General features: G+C 39.4%; 2 protein-coding genes across 3 annotated transcripts in view; one reads left to right on the forward strand and one right to left on the reverse strand.

Moving 5' to 3' along the window:
• The window catches only part of LOC148721134 (uncharacterized), a 91,159-nt gene that overhangs the window by 70,019 nt on the left and 5,142 nt on the right, over positions 1 to 15,998 (forward strand). The window contains exon 1 of one of the 2 annotated variants that reach the window (XR_015993212.1): positions 15,416 to 15,438. The exons of the other annotated variant lie outside the window; for it this stretch is intronic. The gene's annotated coding sequence lies outside the window, so the exon portion shown is untranslated. Of the gene's footprint in view, positions 1 to 15,415; positions 15,439 to 15,998 lie in introns of those variants that run through there. 2 annotated transcript variants of the gene reach the window in all.
• Positions 9,647 to 13,064, reverse strand: LOC148721138 (uncharacterized). Its single transcript, XM_088738504.1, has one exon. It carries the CDS (start codon positions 12,726 to 12,728, stop codon positions 10,152 to 10,154), a length of 2,577 nt encoding a protein of 858 aa, XP_088594630.1. The 5' UTR covers positions 12,729 to 13,064; the 3' UTR covers positions 9,647 to 10,151.

Below are 15,998 nucleotides of genomic sequence, written 5' to 3' on the forward strand. Positions count from 1 at the left end.
CAGCATGGTGATCGGTTAAAAGTGCAAAAATCTTTCATAAAAAAGGGCATACTTGTTTTTATTACACGACTCGGGCAGTCAGAGGGCCAATAACTAAAATCAACCAATCAAAATGCTCTGTTGCCGGTCCGATATTCTCTAAGTATTGGACCGGCCACTGTCCCGAATGGTCCCGAATGATACCGCACTTGTGTCCCTCAGAACTTCAGTCGTATAATAAATCTCTTATTAACCAAGCTTGCTCGGGGCCGTACTGGAAGAATATTGGCCCTCGGTCTTTTTTGTACGGACCTCGGGCCGATATTCTCCCAGCACGGCCCTCGCGCTTGGTTATTAAGATATATTTATTCCATGGGTGAGTACATTATCAGACCATGAACTAAACTTGTGCACACTGGCTTTACGGTAAATTTGTGCACACTTCACTCCTTTTCAGTTGAAAGGAGTCACCCCTAAAAGCGAAGTGATTTCTATCTTCTGATGATTATTTCAGTTCAGTCTCTGGGAATATCATCCACATGGTGAGACGCCTGCACGTGCGCTGTTTGACCTCACCTCGGTTCCATTCAAGAACATGCGATAAAACTTTAGACCTACCCCTGTCGGAATTAAGTTAATGGGGTCGATCAAGCTCACCAGATGCATCCAGCATTCGGTTGGCTATAGCTGCTTCATTCCCTGACGCTAGGTTTTCCTGCCTCAACATGTACTTCCACGTTTTGACATAACCGCGAATTGCTAATGTATGTTTTGATTGCTCTTCTCGTGGTCAAAGAGGCCCACGGAGCAAGGAACATTGTCAATGGAGTAGAGATGTCGTTACCACTTTACCATGATCCTTGGCTGGTCATGGTAGCTATCATAAGGAAAGGCAAAAGGTATGGCTATACAGTACAGAATGTCAGATTGTCAACTCATTTGTAAATATAATTACACTGAAGTATAGTATAACACATCTTAATCCACTTCACCCTTTCACTCCCATGACTGACTAAGACAGAATTTCTCCTTAGAATTTCAATACAATATGGAACAGACAAGTAATGAGAATAAAGAAAAATATGAATAAGGAATCATCAGTTGATCCAATACCCAATTCTCAAAGCCAACATCACAAAAATTGTATGGCAGACAGTGAAAAGAATTACTAATGAGTTCTTGGGAGCAAAAGGGCTAAGTAGGTGACAGATGTGGACACCTAATGGTTATTGTACTGGCCTCTGTGTTGAGAGGTCTGTCTTTGAAATCTGGCTGGGTCACTGTGCTGTGTTCTTTGAGCAAGACACTTCACTGTCACATTACCTCTGGAGTACTATTAGTGAATGGGAACTGGCAAATTGTCATGGAAGCCTCATGAAATGCTGGAGTTGACCTTGTGATGAACTGGGATCTTATCCAGAGGGGAGTAGTACTACTTATAGTTGCTTCTACCTTTGGAATCCGAGATAAGCTGCGGCTGGATGAGCCATTTGGCTCAAGTACAGTCTTTGTTATTTACCTTTTACCACTCATCCCTTTAACTGCCATGATCTGATTCTTAATTCTCCTCTCTAGCTGCTACACATTTCCTTGTAAATTAGTTATAAGACTTTGGTGTTACATCAAGATAACAACTTCTGCCTGATAAGTTTGAGTATTCTCATTACCTGTTTGGTGGATAATTTGTGGATATTATAGGGAAATGTTACTTGTTCATCATGTCTGGGAGTTAATAAGTACATCCTTGGATGCTCTGAGAAAAAAGACAATCAGGGCTTCAAAATGTCGCTCAAAATTGCATACAACACTACTTTTTGGGACCACTCTCACCTAGATGATTAGACGACATGATAAATTAATTTATGCAATGTCTTTTTTCATTTATCAATCCATTTATTACTTCAGGAGCTGGTAGTTGACTCTTAAGACCAGTAGTTCTGTTTGCTCAAGGAAAAGTGGATGCTGTAAATGAAGCACTGTACCCATCCTTGTAAGTTAACCTTATTTTAATAACTATTATTGCTTTGCACCTGATCCTGGAAAGAGGTTAGGGGGGTATATTTAGAGGAAGTGGGTAGTGATTGAAGGGGCTAGGCATATTTTTTTTTTTCTTCCTTGTATTCTTTTAACTTTCTTTTGAGTGGTTTTGTGCAGTGCGAGTGGTATTCAATTTTATAAAAAACTAAAACTTTTGCGACTTTACTGCTCCTTAGTGCGCTCCCATTTTTGTTATTGCTCCCAGCTATGGGCACCTCAGTCTAGTATTAGTAATTTACTCTTAGTAGAAAGGGTACAGAGAAGAGCCACACGTTTTATTGTTAGAAGTCGTACCCTATCCTTTTACCTTTAAACAAAATATGAGCAAAACATCCACTTTTTGAGACTTTTACTTAATTAGAATTATTCCCTTATGGAACAATATTCCAGTTGATGCTAGGCAGTCGGAGTCCCTTGGCTCTTTTAAGTGCAAGCTTAAGGATTTTTACTTTAACAGACTCTTAAATGTCTTTGAAGGTGGAAATTATCGCACTTTTAAAATAATGTGTCCTAAATGTCATTGGATAAATACCCACTTGGTCTGTAGCTGTTAGATTCTAGTTTTTGTCTTCTTTTTGTGTAAGTGTATTAGATTTAGGGGATAGAGGGGATAGGGGAGATAGGATGCTTATTTTTTTTTCTCCTTTTTTAAGAGGGTTGGGTTGGTATTTAAACCTAGTAGGGGACTTATGTCCCATTGTTTATATAACAATAGTTTGTACAAATCCTTAAATAAATAAATAAACACCGGTGAGTGTGAGAACTGGGAGGAGGGGGGGTTGGGATGGGTTTGTGCTCTTGCCTTACTTTCCTTTATCCCATCTCCCTCCTTATCTTTGCCCAGATACCACATTGTCCTCTTCTCCTCACCCGGCAATGGAAGAGCTTGTAAGTGAATGCACTGATTGTCAAGTTTTGACCTTTTTCAGTGTCACCAAACTATCCATTTTTGGAAGTGTTCTCTTCATTGTGGTACAGAACTGAAGCACATGGCTGCCTTCACTTCAGCTGAAGCTCTTCTCAGCTGATAACTTGTGTGGGAGCATTTCTTCAGGTCCTCATGCACCTCAGTAACACAAGTGATCCTTTTACCTATGTAGAGAAAGCTGTTGCTGTTGTTCTTATTAGAGAACCAGCTGAAAAGGCAGATACTTCAGATGCTGAGAAGAATAAAAGGCTCTTGTGAGCAAACTCGTGAATGCAGTAGATAGGCTTCCAGCCGTGGAAGTGTATGTTTTGTTAGCAAAGGGATACATACAGGTAGAGGTGCCAGAACAGACGGCTCAAAAGGATCTGTTTTAGCGTATTTGAGTTACTTTGCATATTCCTATTCGCAGGACGCCCATGATAAGAAGCTGTTCAATGTTGCGCATTCGATTGTTCTACTCTTGTTTGCTATGTTTGATTCTTGTGTTGTACCAGTGTTACCTTTACGGGAGGGGGACTAACGGGATGCTCGTCGAAAATTTTGAAATTTATTCCAGAACGATACCAATGTTGGCGTGGGTCACGCATTCTTTTCACCCCTAAGAGAAAAATCTGGGTTAAAAATGAATTTTTTACCCATGTTTCTTTGCATGCAACCCTAAATGAAACCTTAAACGCTGAAAATGTTGGCGCTTTTTCCTGAAATCCCTAAGCGAGACCAAAATTTAAATCTACACCCCTAAGTGAGAGGACGGGTATCCCCGTTTGTTTCCTATGGGAGTCCTACCCTTGGGATTGATTTTTCTTCAAAGACGGTCCTTTTTTAGGAGGAAACGAGGGAAATGAGGTGATTCAAGTGAGCATAGGGCGTTACCCATGCACAGATTTTTGCTCTACTGATTATCAGTTCTTCGTTTTCCGAGTGGCTGTAGAATCCGTGTTCCTTAGTGCCAACCGATTTTCAAGTATCCTTGATCAACAGTGATTGCGTTGGAAAACGAAATTCGAGTTTTATATTCGTTTTAACAGCAAATGAACATTTCATATTGATAACATGGGACCTCATTGAAAAAGAAAGCAAAAACATGTAATTAAAAAAAATTAAGTACCAAATATTTCGACAAGTAACTTTTGTTTGCATTCCATGTGGATATGGTCAAATCTGTTGTAACCAGCCAGTTTCTTCCCTGTCACACTACACAGTAATTCAATTTCTCCCATTGCTCTTGGGAAGCAACCAGGTTAATGCAACCTAACTAGATAATTAAAAGACTGAGTTGGATATTTTATGATAATTTATGAGTTGTTCCAAAAGTATTCATTTTCCTCCAATAAGACGTTTTTAGGGTTTGAACTGACCTTCCCCCCATCAAATCTTAGGTTAGCTTGAAACTTTCCTATTAGGGTTTTCAGTACCCCCTCTTCATCACAATTTACAATGATCTTCCATGGGTAAGGAGGGGGAGGGGGAAGGGGGAGGGTGTGAGAAGGGTATCTTCTGGAAACAAGCAAATAGATGTTCAGCTCAAATACTGTGTTAACACAATGTTTGAATTTTTCATTCATTGTTCAATAAATATTGATTGTTATAGAACATTTAATTTTTAATTTTTTATAACCCTGAAGTTTACCAATGAATGAAAAAAATATACATCAAAATATTTGGCTTTGTAAAGTCAATGTTACAACAGAGTATCAGTAATAATTTTTCAAAGGATTATGGAAGTTGTATAAATACATAATTATAGAGTATTTCGTATCTAAACCTTTAATGCTCATTCACAGAGCTCTTTCTTTGTTTATGCATGTATATATCTGTCCTAAATGACTAACTGATGAAAAAATGTAGGCTTGTGACATACAAGAGTGTAGATTTTGTGTGATCTTCCACTGTACACTGTGCCAAGGTATACTGTTCTGTATCTGATAAAACTCTTCAACACCCTCAGTGATGTATTGGCCATAAAAAGAATTATATCGTGGAAGGATGAAGTATGTTAGTTCACCATCAGCACAGCTTATAATTAAGGTAAAAAAATATGTAAAATATGGCTCGTGTTAAGTTTAGTCATTGCAGGATGTTGGTATTTCAGGTATTCAAATTTGTTTATGTGTCCAAGTTTCAGTGTTACAGTTTTGAACAAAACCTCACTGTATTTAATAGATGCCCTTGTATACAGGTATGCCATCAACATGTACTCCTTGTTGGGAATATAACAGATTAGATGTATGGTTTACAATGTAGTTGTACCAGCTATAGGTGTGATACATCAACTTGTGAGGCTGTTACAATGCAGTCATTATTGAGGGCTGTGGTGGTAGGTTGGTGAAATACACAGTGTATCAAACAGCCTTGTCAAAGCAGACTTTGTAACCATATTAGGTAGCAAAGAACAGCTGGTCTTGTGGACTGGAATTGTCTATCAGATGTGCATGGTATTGGGTACCCTTGGTTATCCATCTGCCATAGCGAGTACACTTCTGTTTTGCATGAATCCACAAACCAGAATTAATCAATGGCACCAAGAGAGGTACATGTGCTGTAGATATATCATGTAGATACAAAAAAAAAAAAAAAGAAAACCCTGAAAATTGTAGAAAAAAGATATCCACTTTCAAATGACTGAATAATATTTAAAAATTTACTCTTAACATTGCATCAAGGCAGAATTAAAAGAAAAATAATAATAATAACTAACCTTGGTCAAAATGAATGTCTGAAGGCTATTTTTTCTTTGTTGACATCACTAACACAGTTAAACACAATAAAAAATCTAAGTAGTAGTAAGTTTAAATAATTATTCATTAAAGTGCCGGTCTGAGTTAGTGTAGCAATTAGCAAGTATTAGTAAGTTTAAATAAATTTTATTAAACTGCTGGTTAGAGAGCTAGTGTAGCAATTAGCCTTATAGAGAAATATCACAAAATAATAATTATGGTCTTCAGTGTGCTTCCAGAAATTGTAAAATTTTAGAATGTTGCTGGCTATAAAGTCTAATTTTGTATGGACTTGAAAATTTTTCGTAGACTAAGTACTTTATCAAGGTTACCTATAGTAACATTCTTCACAAAGCTGTGAAGGACATAAAAATTGGCTTATTATGTACATACCGAGATTTACGCGACAAAAAGCATCGAGATAAAAATAGTCTCTTTGCGTTAAAGGAGCCAGTTTATTGGTCATACGATTTTTTTTCACTAGTGAAAAACAACGGATCGATGCTCTGATTGGCTATATCATTATTTTCACTAGTGAACAAAACCATGTTGCTCGCTCCCGCTCCTCTTGACTGACAAATAGCACATTTCTAAGAGCTTAGGCACATTTTTCTTTAGAAAGATGGCTTCAAATCAGACTAACTGTTTTCAGAGCCTAGATTCATCAGTAGAAGAGTTCATAGACGGACAGAAAAATGAAAACATTAAGAGAAAGACCAAACACGATGTCGCTCTGTTCCATGAATTTCTTGTTTTGAAAAGCAAAACGAGACAAATGGACATAGGGGGATTTTCACTTCTTTATTTCAAATTTTGAACTTCCATAGAACTATTTCAACATATTTTCAGGATGTCTTAATTTATTCTACCTAGTTCTGCCTTTTAACGGCATTTTCGCTTGATAATTTAGACGTAAAGAAGTATTTTACAAGGAAGCCATTTCAGAGCAACTCCCGAACGGCGGTTTGACCGTGTGTTGCTTTCCTTTGAAAAAAATAAAGATATGTTCACCTCTGAGTTCTGTTCGCTTATGAATCTCGGTATGCGAACAGAACTCAGAGATGAACATATATTTATTTCTTTCAAAGGAAAGCAACGAGGCATCTGAGTAGTCCAGTGGTCACTGCACTGGACTCTGAGTCAGATGGCCCAGGTTCAAGTCCTGGCTGGGGCTTGACGTTGTGTCCTTAAGCAAGACACTTCACTCACATTGCTTCGTCTTTTCGGATAGGACATAAAGCTGGAGGTCCCATCTCCTGCACCTATCAATTAGTTAATTTCGGCAGGGAACATTAAAGAACCCACATCACGCGATTACTGTGATGTGGTCTGGCCTGTTTACTGGGAATGGGGGGAGGGGGCATCTGTAAAATTTCTCCTTTATTAATTGCAAACTGCTGCCGGCAGTCAGGAAAAGTACCCCGCACAGTGTTGTAAAGCGCATTAGAGCATTTACATGGAAATGCGCTATAGAAATTGATCTATACTATTATCTATATTATTATGCATATAGTAAATGAGTTACTTCACGGTCAGTTTGGTCCTACGATTTTTATTCACTTGTTGTGTAAAACAAACTCACTCGCTGCGCTTGTTCGTTTTGTTTTACACAACTTGTGAATAAAAATGGTATGCGCTCACCAACTGTGAAATAACCTATAATCATCATCACTGTAGTATGACTGAAGTGTATCTGCAGATTTTACAAGATGTGGTATATTTGTATAAATGTCATCTATCAGAGTATGGTAGTCTGTAGTATACTGGTTAATCAACTGTCTAATATATAGATTTAACCAAGCCTAAAAACGGTGTTCCCAAGTTCGTAATATTAATGACAACATAAAAGATGTGCATTTTCCAAGACTTGCCTGAGTCACCCCTCCCTTCGTTTTGATAGTCTCCCCTGCCCTACCCGTACAATCTGAAGGCACGTACCCACGCTCGGTCAGTCACGTGACAACCAAACGAAAAGAGGTTGACCATTTTCCATGGGTATGCGGCTCTGCCCCACACGCGCTTCGGAGCCCCGCTATCAAGTGACCTTTGCGAGTACTTCCCGAATTAATCGAAGACAACCAAACAATCGATCTAAAGCTCCCGCCGTTTTTTAAGCCTTATTTTGTATACTCATACTTATAATCAATTGTACGCTGCGGTAAGCTTAGCCCCCTGCAAAGCAGCAAACCCGAACAACGAGATTAAAAAGATATATTATGAAGACTTACCTGTTGTGTTCTGTAGGTTACGAAGAACGAACCATGAAAGACTCTAACTTCAAAACAAACGATGCCAGTGTATCCGCCAGGCTACATTCTGAACCATTTCCGCCGAAGATCTTCAGTGTGGATCTTTGCCTTTTTCCATATAATCCTTTAAAAATCTTGGCGTACATTTCGCAAACCTTCGCCGTGACCTATGAGTGCAATGCACCTTGGTATATTCGGCCGGCCCGGTGGTTCACTTACGCCAACAGAATACATTACGAATTCAAATCGGTCGAGCGTCGATACATCCAAGAATAAAAGCTATAGCCAAAGAAAAAAGCCATTTCTCAAGGAAGTCAACTCACGTTCAGTTCAGACACGACTTTGGCACTCGCACGATGTACATTAATTTGAGCCCGCGATAGTCCCCCGTTTACTTTTCCACCGGTCATTGGCCCAACGAAGAAAAAAGTTCACAGGAATCGACCAAGCGCTTTTTTTCTCCCCACGATCCCCCAACACCTCCAATACTCATAAATATACGCATTCACTCGTAAAAAGGAATTATCACTCTAAAATGAGGAAAAAGGACAATCTTAAATGTGTCCTCATCTGGTAGGCAACAGGTTGGAGTAAGGCAATCTGTTATGGTATATATGCCTCACAGACTTGCTGATTGTTGTTAACCGAGCAGAAAACTGCATTAATTCTCACGGATATGTGGCAATGTTTTATGTAACCTCATTCCAAAAGAATTCTCATCTTCCTTTGAAAAATGGAGAAAGAGAAACCTTGGAATGAAGTTGGGGTGTATGTTTTCATTGAGTGGTTTGGCAAATGTGAAATGGCTTAGTGTAACTTTGGTGTGCTCTCTGATTCCTGAAAAGTCTATTTGATTACATTGGCTACGAGATCATAATTTATTAAAATTAAAGTTAGGCTTTTTTAAACATTTACTCATAAACCTTTACATTATCAAAGTGCACTAATATATTATACTTTTTGAGATCCCTGAGATGTAATACATGTACTTATATTAACCTAATTCTCACCAATGCACAGTTGCTTCGAGAAAAGTTGTTGGAAAAAAGTGTAAAAGTGCACGAGGCAAACCCGAAAGGTATTGGGGGTAGTTTTCAAATCCCAATTCATTGACTTCAAGGTTTCTGAGAAATCTGAGAAAATGCAGTTGCGAGGGCACAGCAATGTGGATTCGATGAATTTATGTTTTCATTTCACTTATTAAAACTCACTGATTACCGAATAGCCAAATTTTCTTTTGAGATTGACGCATGCACTTTTGCCCTTTTTGCCCACAACCTTCCTCAAAACAGCTAGATACTTATACGTGTTCATTTGGTAGCCATTTCTCACTTTCTTATTCCATGTTTGTACATGTGTAAACTCGTCTAAATACTTCTAGCTTTTCCTTTTTAAGCCTTAAGTCAAGGTAATACTCAACTAGTCCGCTGTTTTGAGAGTTCTTTCGTCCACGTGAAGAACCTCAACATATAAACAGTTCCTCCCTTCACAAAAATACAGCTTTTAAGTGAAGATGATGTTTGCAACCATTCCAGAAACAAAATAGCAACTTAAATTGGGTGATACAAATTAGGTATTTTGGTTGTTTGTCTTTGCCTGCCCCTGCTAGTCCCCTTGGTTATACCAGGTAGCCACTTCTCTAATTTCATTGATCAGCTTGAATGAGTATTTTAGGTAAGAAAAAGTTCATATAAAGATTGTTGTTGTGTTATTGTTAGATATATAATTAGCCAAGACAGAGTAAAAAAAAAATGTAATAATAATTGCAACCAGTTCAAATGCAAACGAAAAAAAAAAAAGAAACAGATAAACTATGCAGCCGGAAGCAAGCGCGGTCTTGAACGCTCATCAACGATTATCTTGCCTGCAAAAACACAGCCTATCACGAGTCTCAGATAGCTCAGTTATAGAGTGTCTGCAGTACTAATCAGGAGGTCATACTATTGACTCCATTTTGGAGCACTCAGAGTTCTTTTTTCCCCGTACGCCTGTGTCATGCACTGAATAACATCACCTTGCACTTAGAAACACGTTCATTCAGAAAAAAGAAGCTTAAAATCAAGAGCACGAATTTCTTTTCATTAAGAGGCAAAACGTACTTTTTGTGCTTTTTTAAGTCCTATGTGAACGCGCATCATTTGCGAAACTAAAGTACATTACAAACGCAGTCAATTTACCGGTAAGTAAATAACCAACAATGTCACTTCTCCAACTAATGGTTCAGTTCAGTCTGGAGCTATATCATCCACAGCCTGGGTCGTCTGCACTCGCGCTGGTTGAGGTGGTTTGGAGAGAACTACGAAGGAACATGCGCAGGAGCTGTGCAACTCCACCAGCTGGAAATACGTTGTTTACATCAAAACCATCCTTATTCGATGGATCCAGCAGTCGATTGGCTACGGCTGCTTCATTCCCTGGTACTAGGTCTTCCTGCCTCAACATGTACTTCCACGTTTCCACATCCTCGCGAAATGCATGAAGCATTGACCGCCTCATTTCCAGCTCGGAATTAAGGCAGATCCTGTAATACGCATTGCTCCAGCCACTTCTCAACATTTTAAGGAAACTCTCAGTCTGAAAATTGTGGCTTTCCATCATTTTTTTGAGATCTTCTACCAAGGACTTTTCAAGAGGATCACGGATTTCATCACCGTTTAAAGCTTTCTCCGCTAACTCTTTGCCGACTTGGAGGTACATGTCTTGCATGTCATGGTATCTATAATTTGGACGTTGGTTGCCACTTTGCTGAGGGCTCTGCAATACAGCATCTGTCGGAACTTCTTTGTTTTCTTGGTTATCATTGAGGCCTCCCAGTTCAGCTGCTCCTCCAGGCACCGCTCGCTCGCCATCTTGATGCGGTTCATTCTTTTTAACTTGCTTCGTATCTTCTCCATTTTGCTGGATCAAAGCTTCGGCAAACTCCACTGGACTTTCCATGATCTTCTCCACCATCTCGGCCAAGGCTGCCAGATTTTCGGGCTTGTCGATGTAATCAACACCAAAAAGGTTGTAGGATCTTACGAAGAAATGTCGTAAGTCTTTGTCTTTTAAAGCTTTTAGCAGGTTTCCGAGGAGTTTCATCATACACTCGGCTCTCTTGCTCTCGGTCCACATCTCGGCGCCAGTCTCCTCTATTGTTTGCAAAAAGAGGTTCTTGAGGTGGAATGACACCAAACCTTCTGGGCTGGAAAGATAAGCACGGTAAACCTTTTTCAAACAACGGTAACAGTCGCGTTGGATGTCGTTCATCTCTTGGCTTAACAGGTACTCTGCATGAGAAAATGAGATTCTGAAGTCGCAATCTGGATCTTTACTGTACTTTGGAGGCTTCACAACCAAGTGGTAGCCTCCTTTAATGATCTTATTCACCAGGTCACTGGAAGGCCATTTTCGCTCTATTTCGAGCCAATCTCGTGCAGGATTCGGCCATCCCAGAGATCTTAAGGCTAGCACAAAATCCACTCCTATTTTTCGTTTAAAATGGGCTGTGTCGTCTTCAGAGGGTTCTTTGACTTCAGCTTCATTCCCGAATAAATGGTCATTGAATTGCTTGAAATATTTTCTTGCTTCACTTTCTCCTGTCTGATCGTCTTTTTCACTTTGAAATGCGGTCTTCTGTTTTGTTTTGGTTTTATCTTTATCCTGCTCGCGATCTTGTTTTGCCTTAACGGTGTTTCTTGTCAGGTTATTCGCATCTCTGTTAGTTGGTTTTTCAGGCTGAAGTTTGCTTGGACATCCTGTGAATTCCATGGCATGAGAAGGGGTGGACTCTGAGTTTTGAATCTTAAGTGTCTGGGTATCGTTGCTGCTTGATGGCATGACTTTAAATCCATGATGGATAGTTCTTGTTTTACTTCCGCCTTCAACTGCGTTACACTTTGGTGGCGTGACGCTTGAATCATCAGGACACATCACATCCGCCCGACTTACGTTTACGTTTGGTGATTGGCTTTTAGTAGGTTCCATTAGGGCTCTGAATTTTTTAAGTGCATCGCTTGACATCACTTTCTTGAGGTAAGTTGGTAAGCCTTCGAGAATACCATCAGGGCCACCTTCAGCCAATTTCTCCTGTAACCCACTGGCATACTCTAGGAGGTCGTCCAAAGCTGCGGCGTGCTCCCTGGTATATTCGACTCCCTTCATCGAGCATAGCGCACTAAAGAACCATTCCAACTCAGGGTTGTTCAAGCAATCCAGCCGCGTCGACTCCGTCATCTTTTGCAATTGTTCGAGCATCGTATCACCCGAGTCCTTGACATAAAGGGTGAAAGCTGGGCCTGTTTTCTTGTTCTTCCAATTCACAACGAACGGAAGAGGGTTTTTGGGATCATCCTTTGATAATACTCGCCATGCATTCATGAAATAATAAAAAAATTCAGAAGATTTGCTGCCATAGATTACGGGATTGAAGTTCTTCAGTGCTGAAGTTGCCAGGTATTCAGTGCCTTCTACAAGGCACGACTGCAAAACGGGATGGTCGCGTGCTCTGATCCTCGCATGTAATGGATTTTCCAGTAAATGATCGACCATTTCTTTGTTAATCAAGAGGGCCTCCGAGCTTGGGAACACCATGACGTCGTTATCCCCATAGTCATCGGGTGAAACACACTTTAAATCTTCAGCTGCACTCCCGTAGAGTCTGACGATGACTTGATTCTCAGTAAATCGCTTGAAGAGTTCCGTCAGCAACCGTAAGTGTGCACCAAGGAAGTACTTATTATACTTTTTGATCAACTCAGCGTCTTTTCCTCGCTCCCCAAGTCGTTTGAAAACAGCGTTCAAATCTCCTTCATCCACTTGCTGTCTTGCCGAAGTCATTTTCACTCAAAAATGAAACAAATTCTAACTGAAATTTTAAGTTACCGTTATACGACATCATCTGATTGCCTTCGGTTTCCACTCATAAACCTTTCTCTTTCGACGCAATTAACCTTCCTAACCAATAGGTTTCTTTTGAAAAGTTGGAAGTAGAATATGATTACTTCTTTTTCCGTTACGCGCTTTCTTTCGTGGTCAATCGTTCGTGTTATCGACCGTCCATCCCATAACACACGAATAATTCACTCCGCAAGTATAGGGCATCGAACTTTAGGGTATCAAAGTAGGTCTGAAAAGTGTAAGGGCATTTGGATTGGGTGCCGTATAACCAAAACCAGAGTTGTCTGAACGGCCGATCAGTAGAAAGGGAAATGTCATTGGGATTAAGTAACTTAAACATTACCCAAAGGGGCTAGTCATTATCCATTATTGGAGAGGGTGGAGGATTTTTGAGGATCACATGGTTTTCGGGGGAATGGAAAACAGTCGTCGCCAACTTGATATGAAGAAAAATGGATAATCCACTGACACGACAGTGAGAGGGGACGTTTAAGTATTTTATTTTTTCGTAACTATTGTTTGCACGACCCCACCAGCAATGCTGATTTTACTTATCGTGCTAAAATAAAGTTCTCACTCACAATTTTCCAAGCTCTAGTGCTGCTTGCACGCTTCGAGGCCAACGACGATAAACGGCCCGTTTTGTTGGTTATAACTTAACTTACAAGCATAGAGGATCAAATACTCGAACTTGAATCTCTTGGTTTTAAAAAAAATTTGCATCCGTTTGAACGGCTTCGGTCATCCGTTCGTCGAAATCAGCAGCCCGTTCGAACGGCTTGGTCACCCGTTGGTCGAAAACATCAGCCCGTTCGAACGCCTTGGTCATCTGCTCGTTGAAAACATTAGCCCGTTCGAACGGCTCGGTCATCCGTTTGTTGAAAAACATCAGTCCGTTCGAATGACTTGTATTGTCCGTTTGGAAGGTTCATACTGGTAACGCCACCCGTTTATGGTTAGCCAAATGTTGCAAAATTCAACAACTTGCATATTTATATTCAACAACTAATATTTATGCTCAACAAAATATATTTTTATTCAACAGTTTACAGTTATATTCAACATTTTATGATATTGATGTTCAACGACACACATTTTCTTTTCATATTCAACCAAAATTATTTTCATTCAACAACAATATTTAATCAACTTCAATAATAGTAAAGTAATAGTAAGTAATAGTAATAGTAATAGTAATCAAAGTTTAATGTCTTTACGTGGGGCATGGTTACCCATATTGCCCGAGTCAGAGGCTCATGTATGAAACGCAAGACAACAACCCACCCATCCCACCCCAGGGGAGGACATCCATCGCACAGTAATCTCGTGCGTGGGAAATTAACGTCTCCTACCCCTAACCCTGCAGGAGACGGGACCTCCATTTATTCGTCCCTATCCGAGAAGACTAGAATATCTAAACCATTTCTTGATGTTATAGAAAGGCAGCATATTCTTCTCAATTATTTTAAGACCTTGAGTGTTGGTCCGGCCGGGGCTCGAACCCTCGACCTCCCGCACATCAGTCCAGCGCTCTATCTATTATTTTACTCAACAAAATTAATTGTTCAACTTCAGTCCAAACGTTTTACCCAACAAAAATGATTACTCAACTTCTACCATGCATAGTATTTAATGACATACCTTCTGTTATGACTAAGTGTTTCAAAGTTCCCGGACATTCAAAATATCGTCATTTAACAAAATTCCCCGCCCCTACCGCCGAACTACCCCCAAACATGAAACCCATTCCCTTCCAATACAAAGATTATGGACTGGAACTCGATCATTCAATTTGCGCCAAAAATCAAAATGGCAGCCATAACACTAGACGAAGATTCATTCTTCAATTGCTTTGAGGATGTAATAAGCTTGTTAAATGTTTGTGAAGAGGGAGAAAACAGTATTTCCCGACCATTGCTGTTAATTTATTATTTTATTTCAGATGTCTACCAAAGGGAAAATAATCCAATCAATGGTCATGAATGAGGTCATTTCAAAGTGTAAAATGGCTTTGGATCAGTTCAGAAAAGGATTGATTACCCTTGGTGTTCTTGATGAGTTGTCAAAGCACCCACATTTGTTTGAGAGTGTGTTCACCTTTAAACCTGTTGAGCTGACACCAGAGATAGTTAGAGAGTATCTCAAATATCCAGATGAATTAAGTGACCAAATTGAGTAACAGATATACTGCTAAGTTAGTACAGTTTGGAGTATTCCTTAACCCCAGTTCTGTCAATTTTCGGCACCAACTGTGGAACAAAACCCTTAAATTTCCAGCAACCTCAGTCAACTCTCCTTCGCACTCGTTTACAATCAGTAACACGTTTTCGACAAATTTTGCCGCTGATTCTAAGCAATTGATCACCCTCTCCATAAATGGTCGGGAAATACTGTCTTCTCCCTCTTCACAAACATTTAACAAGCTTATAACATCCTCAAAGCAATTGGAGAATGAATGTTCGTCCAGTGTTATAGCTGCCATTTTGATTTTTGGCGCAAATTGAATGATCGGGTTCCAGTCCATAATCTTCGTATTGGAAGGGAATGGGTTTCATGTTTGGGGGTAGTTCGGGGGTAGGGCCGGGGAATTTTGTTGAATGACGATATTTTGAATGTCCGGAATCTTTCGAACGCTCAGTCATATTAGAAGGTATGTCATTAAATAACTATGCATGGTAGAAGTTGAATGATTGTTTTTGTTGAGTAAAAAGTTTGCACTGAAGTTGAACAATGAAATAAATTTTGAGTAAAATAAATAGCTATTGAAGTTGAATAAATATTGTTGTTGAATGAAAATAATTTTGGTTGAATATCATATGAAAAGGAAATGCGTGTCGTTGAACATAAATATAAAATGTTGAATGTAATTGTAAACTGTTGAATAAAAATATATTTTGTTGAGCATAAATATAAGTTGTTGAATATAAATATGCAAGTTGTTGAGTCTTGCAACATTTGGCTAACCATACCCGTTTAATGAAAATAAATTCTTACGTTTGAGTGGCATCAGTCATCTGTGCTAATGTTTACAAGATTTGTCCAACTTCATTGGCATATTGTAAAACATCGACTGGATTGGATTTGCAAAACATGGACTTGATTTGTAAAACATGGACTGGATTTGTAAAACATGGACTGGATTTGTAAAACATGGATTTGTAAAACACGGATTTTTAGCAACCAATTCGAACACTGAAAATGATGCGTGTT

This window comes from Stylophora pistillata, chromosome 11 (assembly GCF_964205215.1).
Source record: "Stylophora pistillata chromosome 11, jaStyPist1.2, whole genome shotgun sequence".
NCBI lineage: Eukaryota > Metazoa > Cnidaria > Anthozoa > Scleractinia > Pocilloporidae > Stylophora > Stylophora pistillata.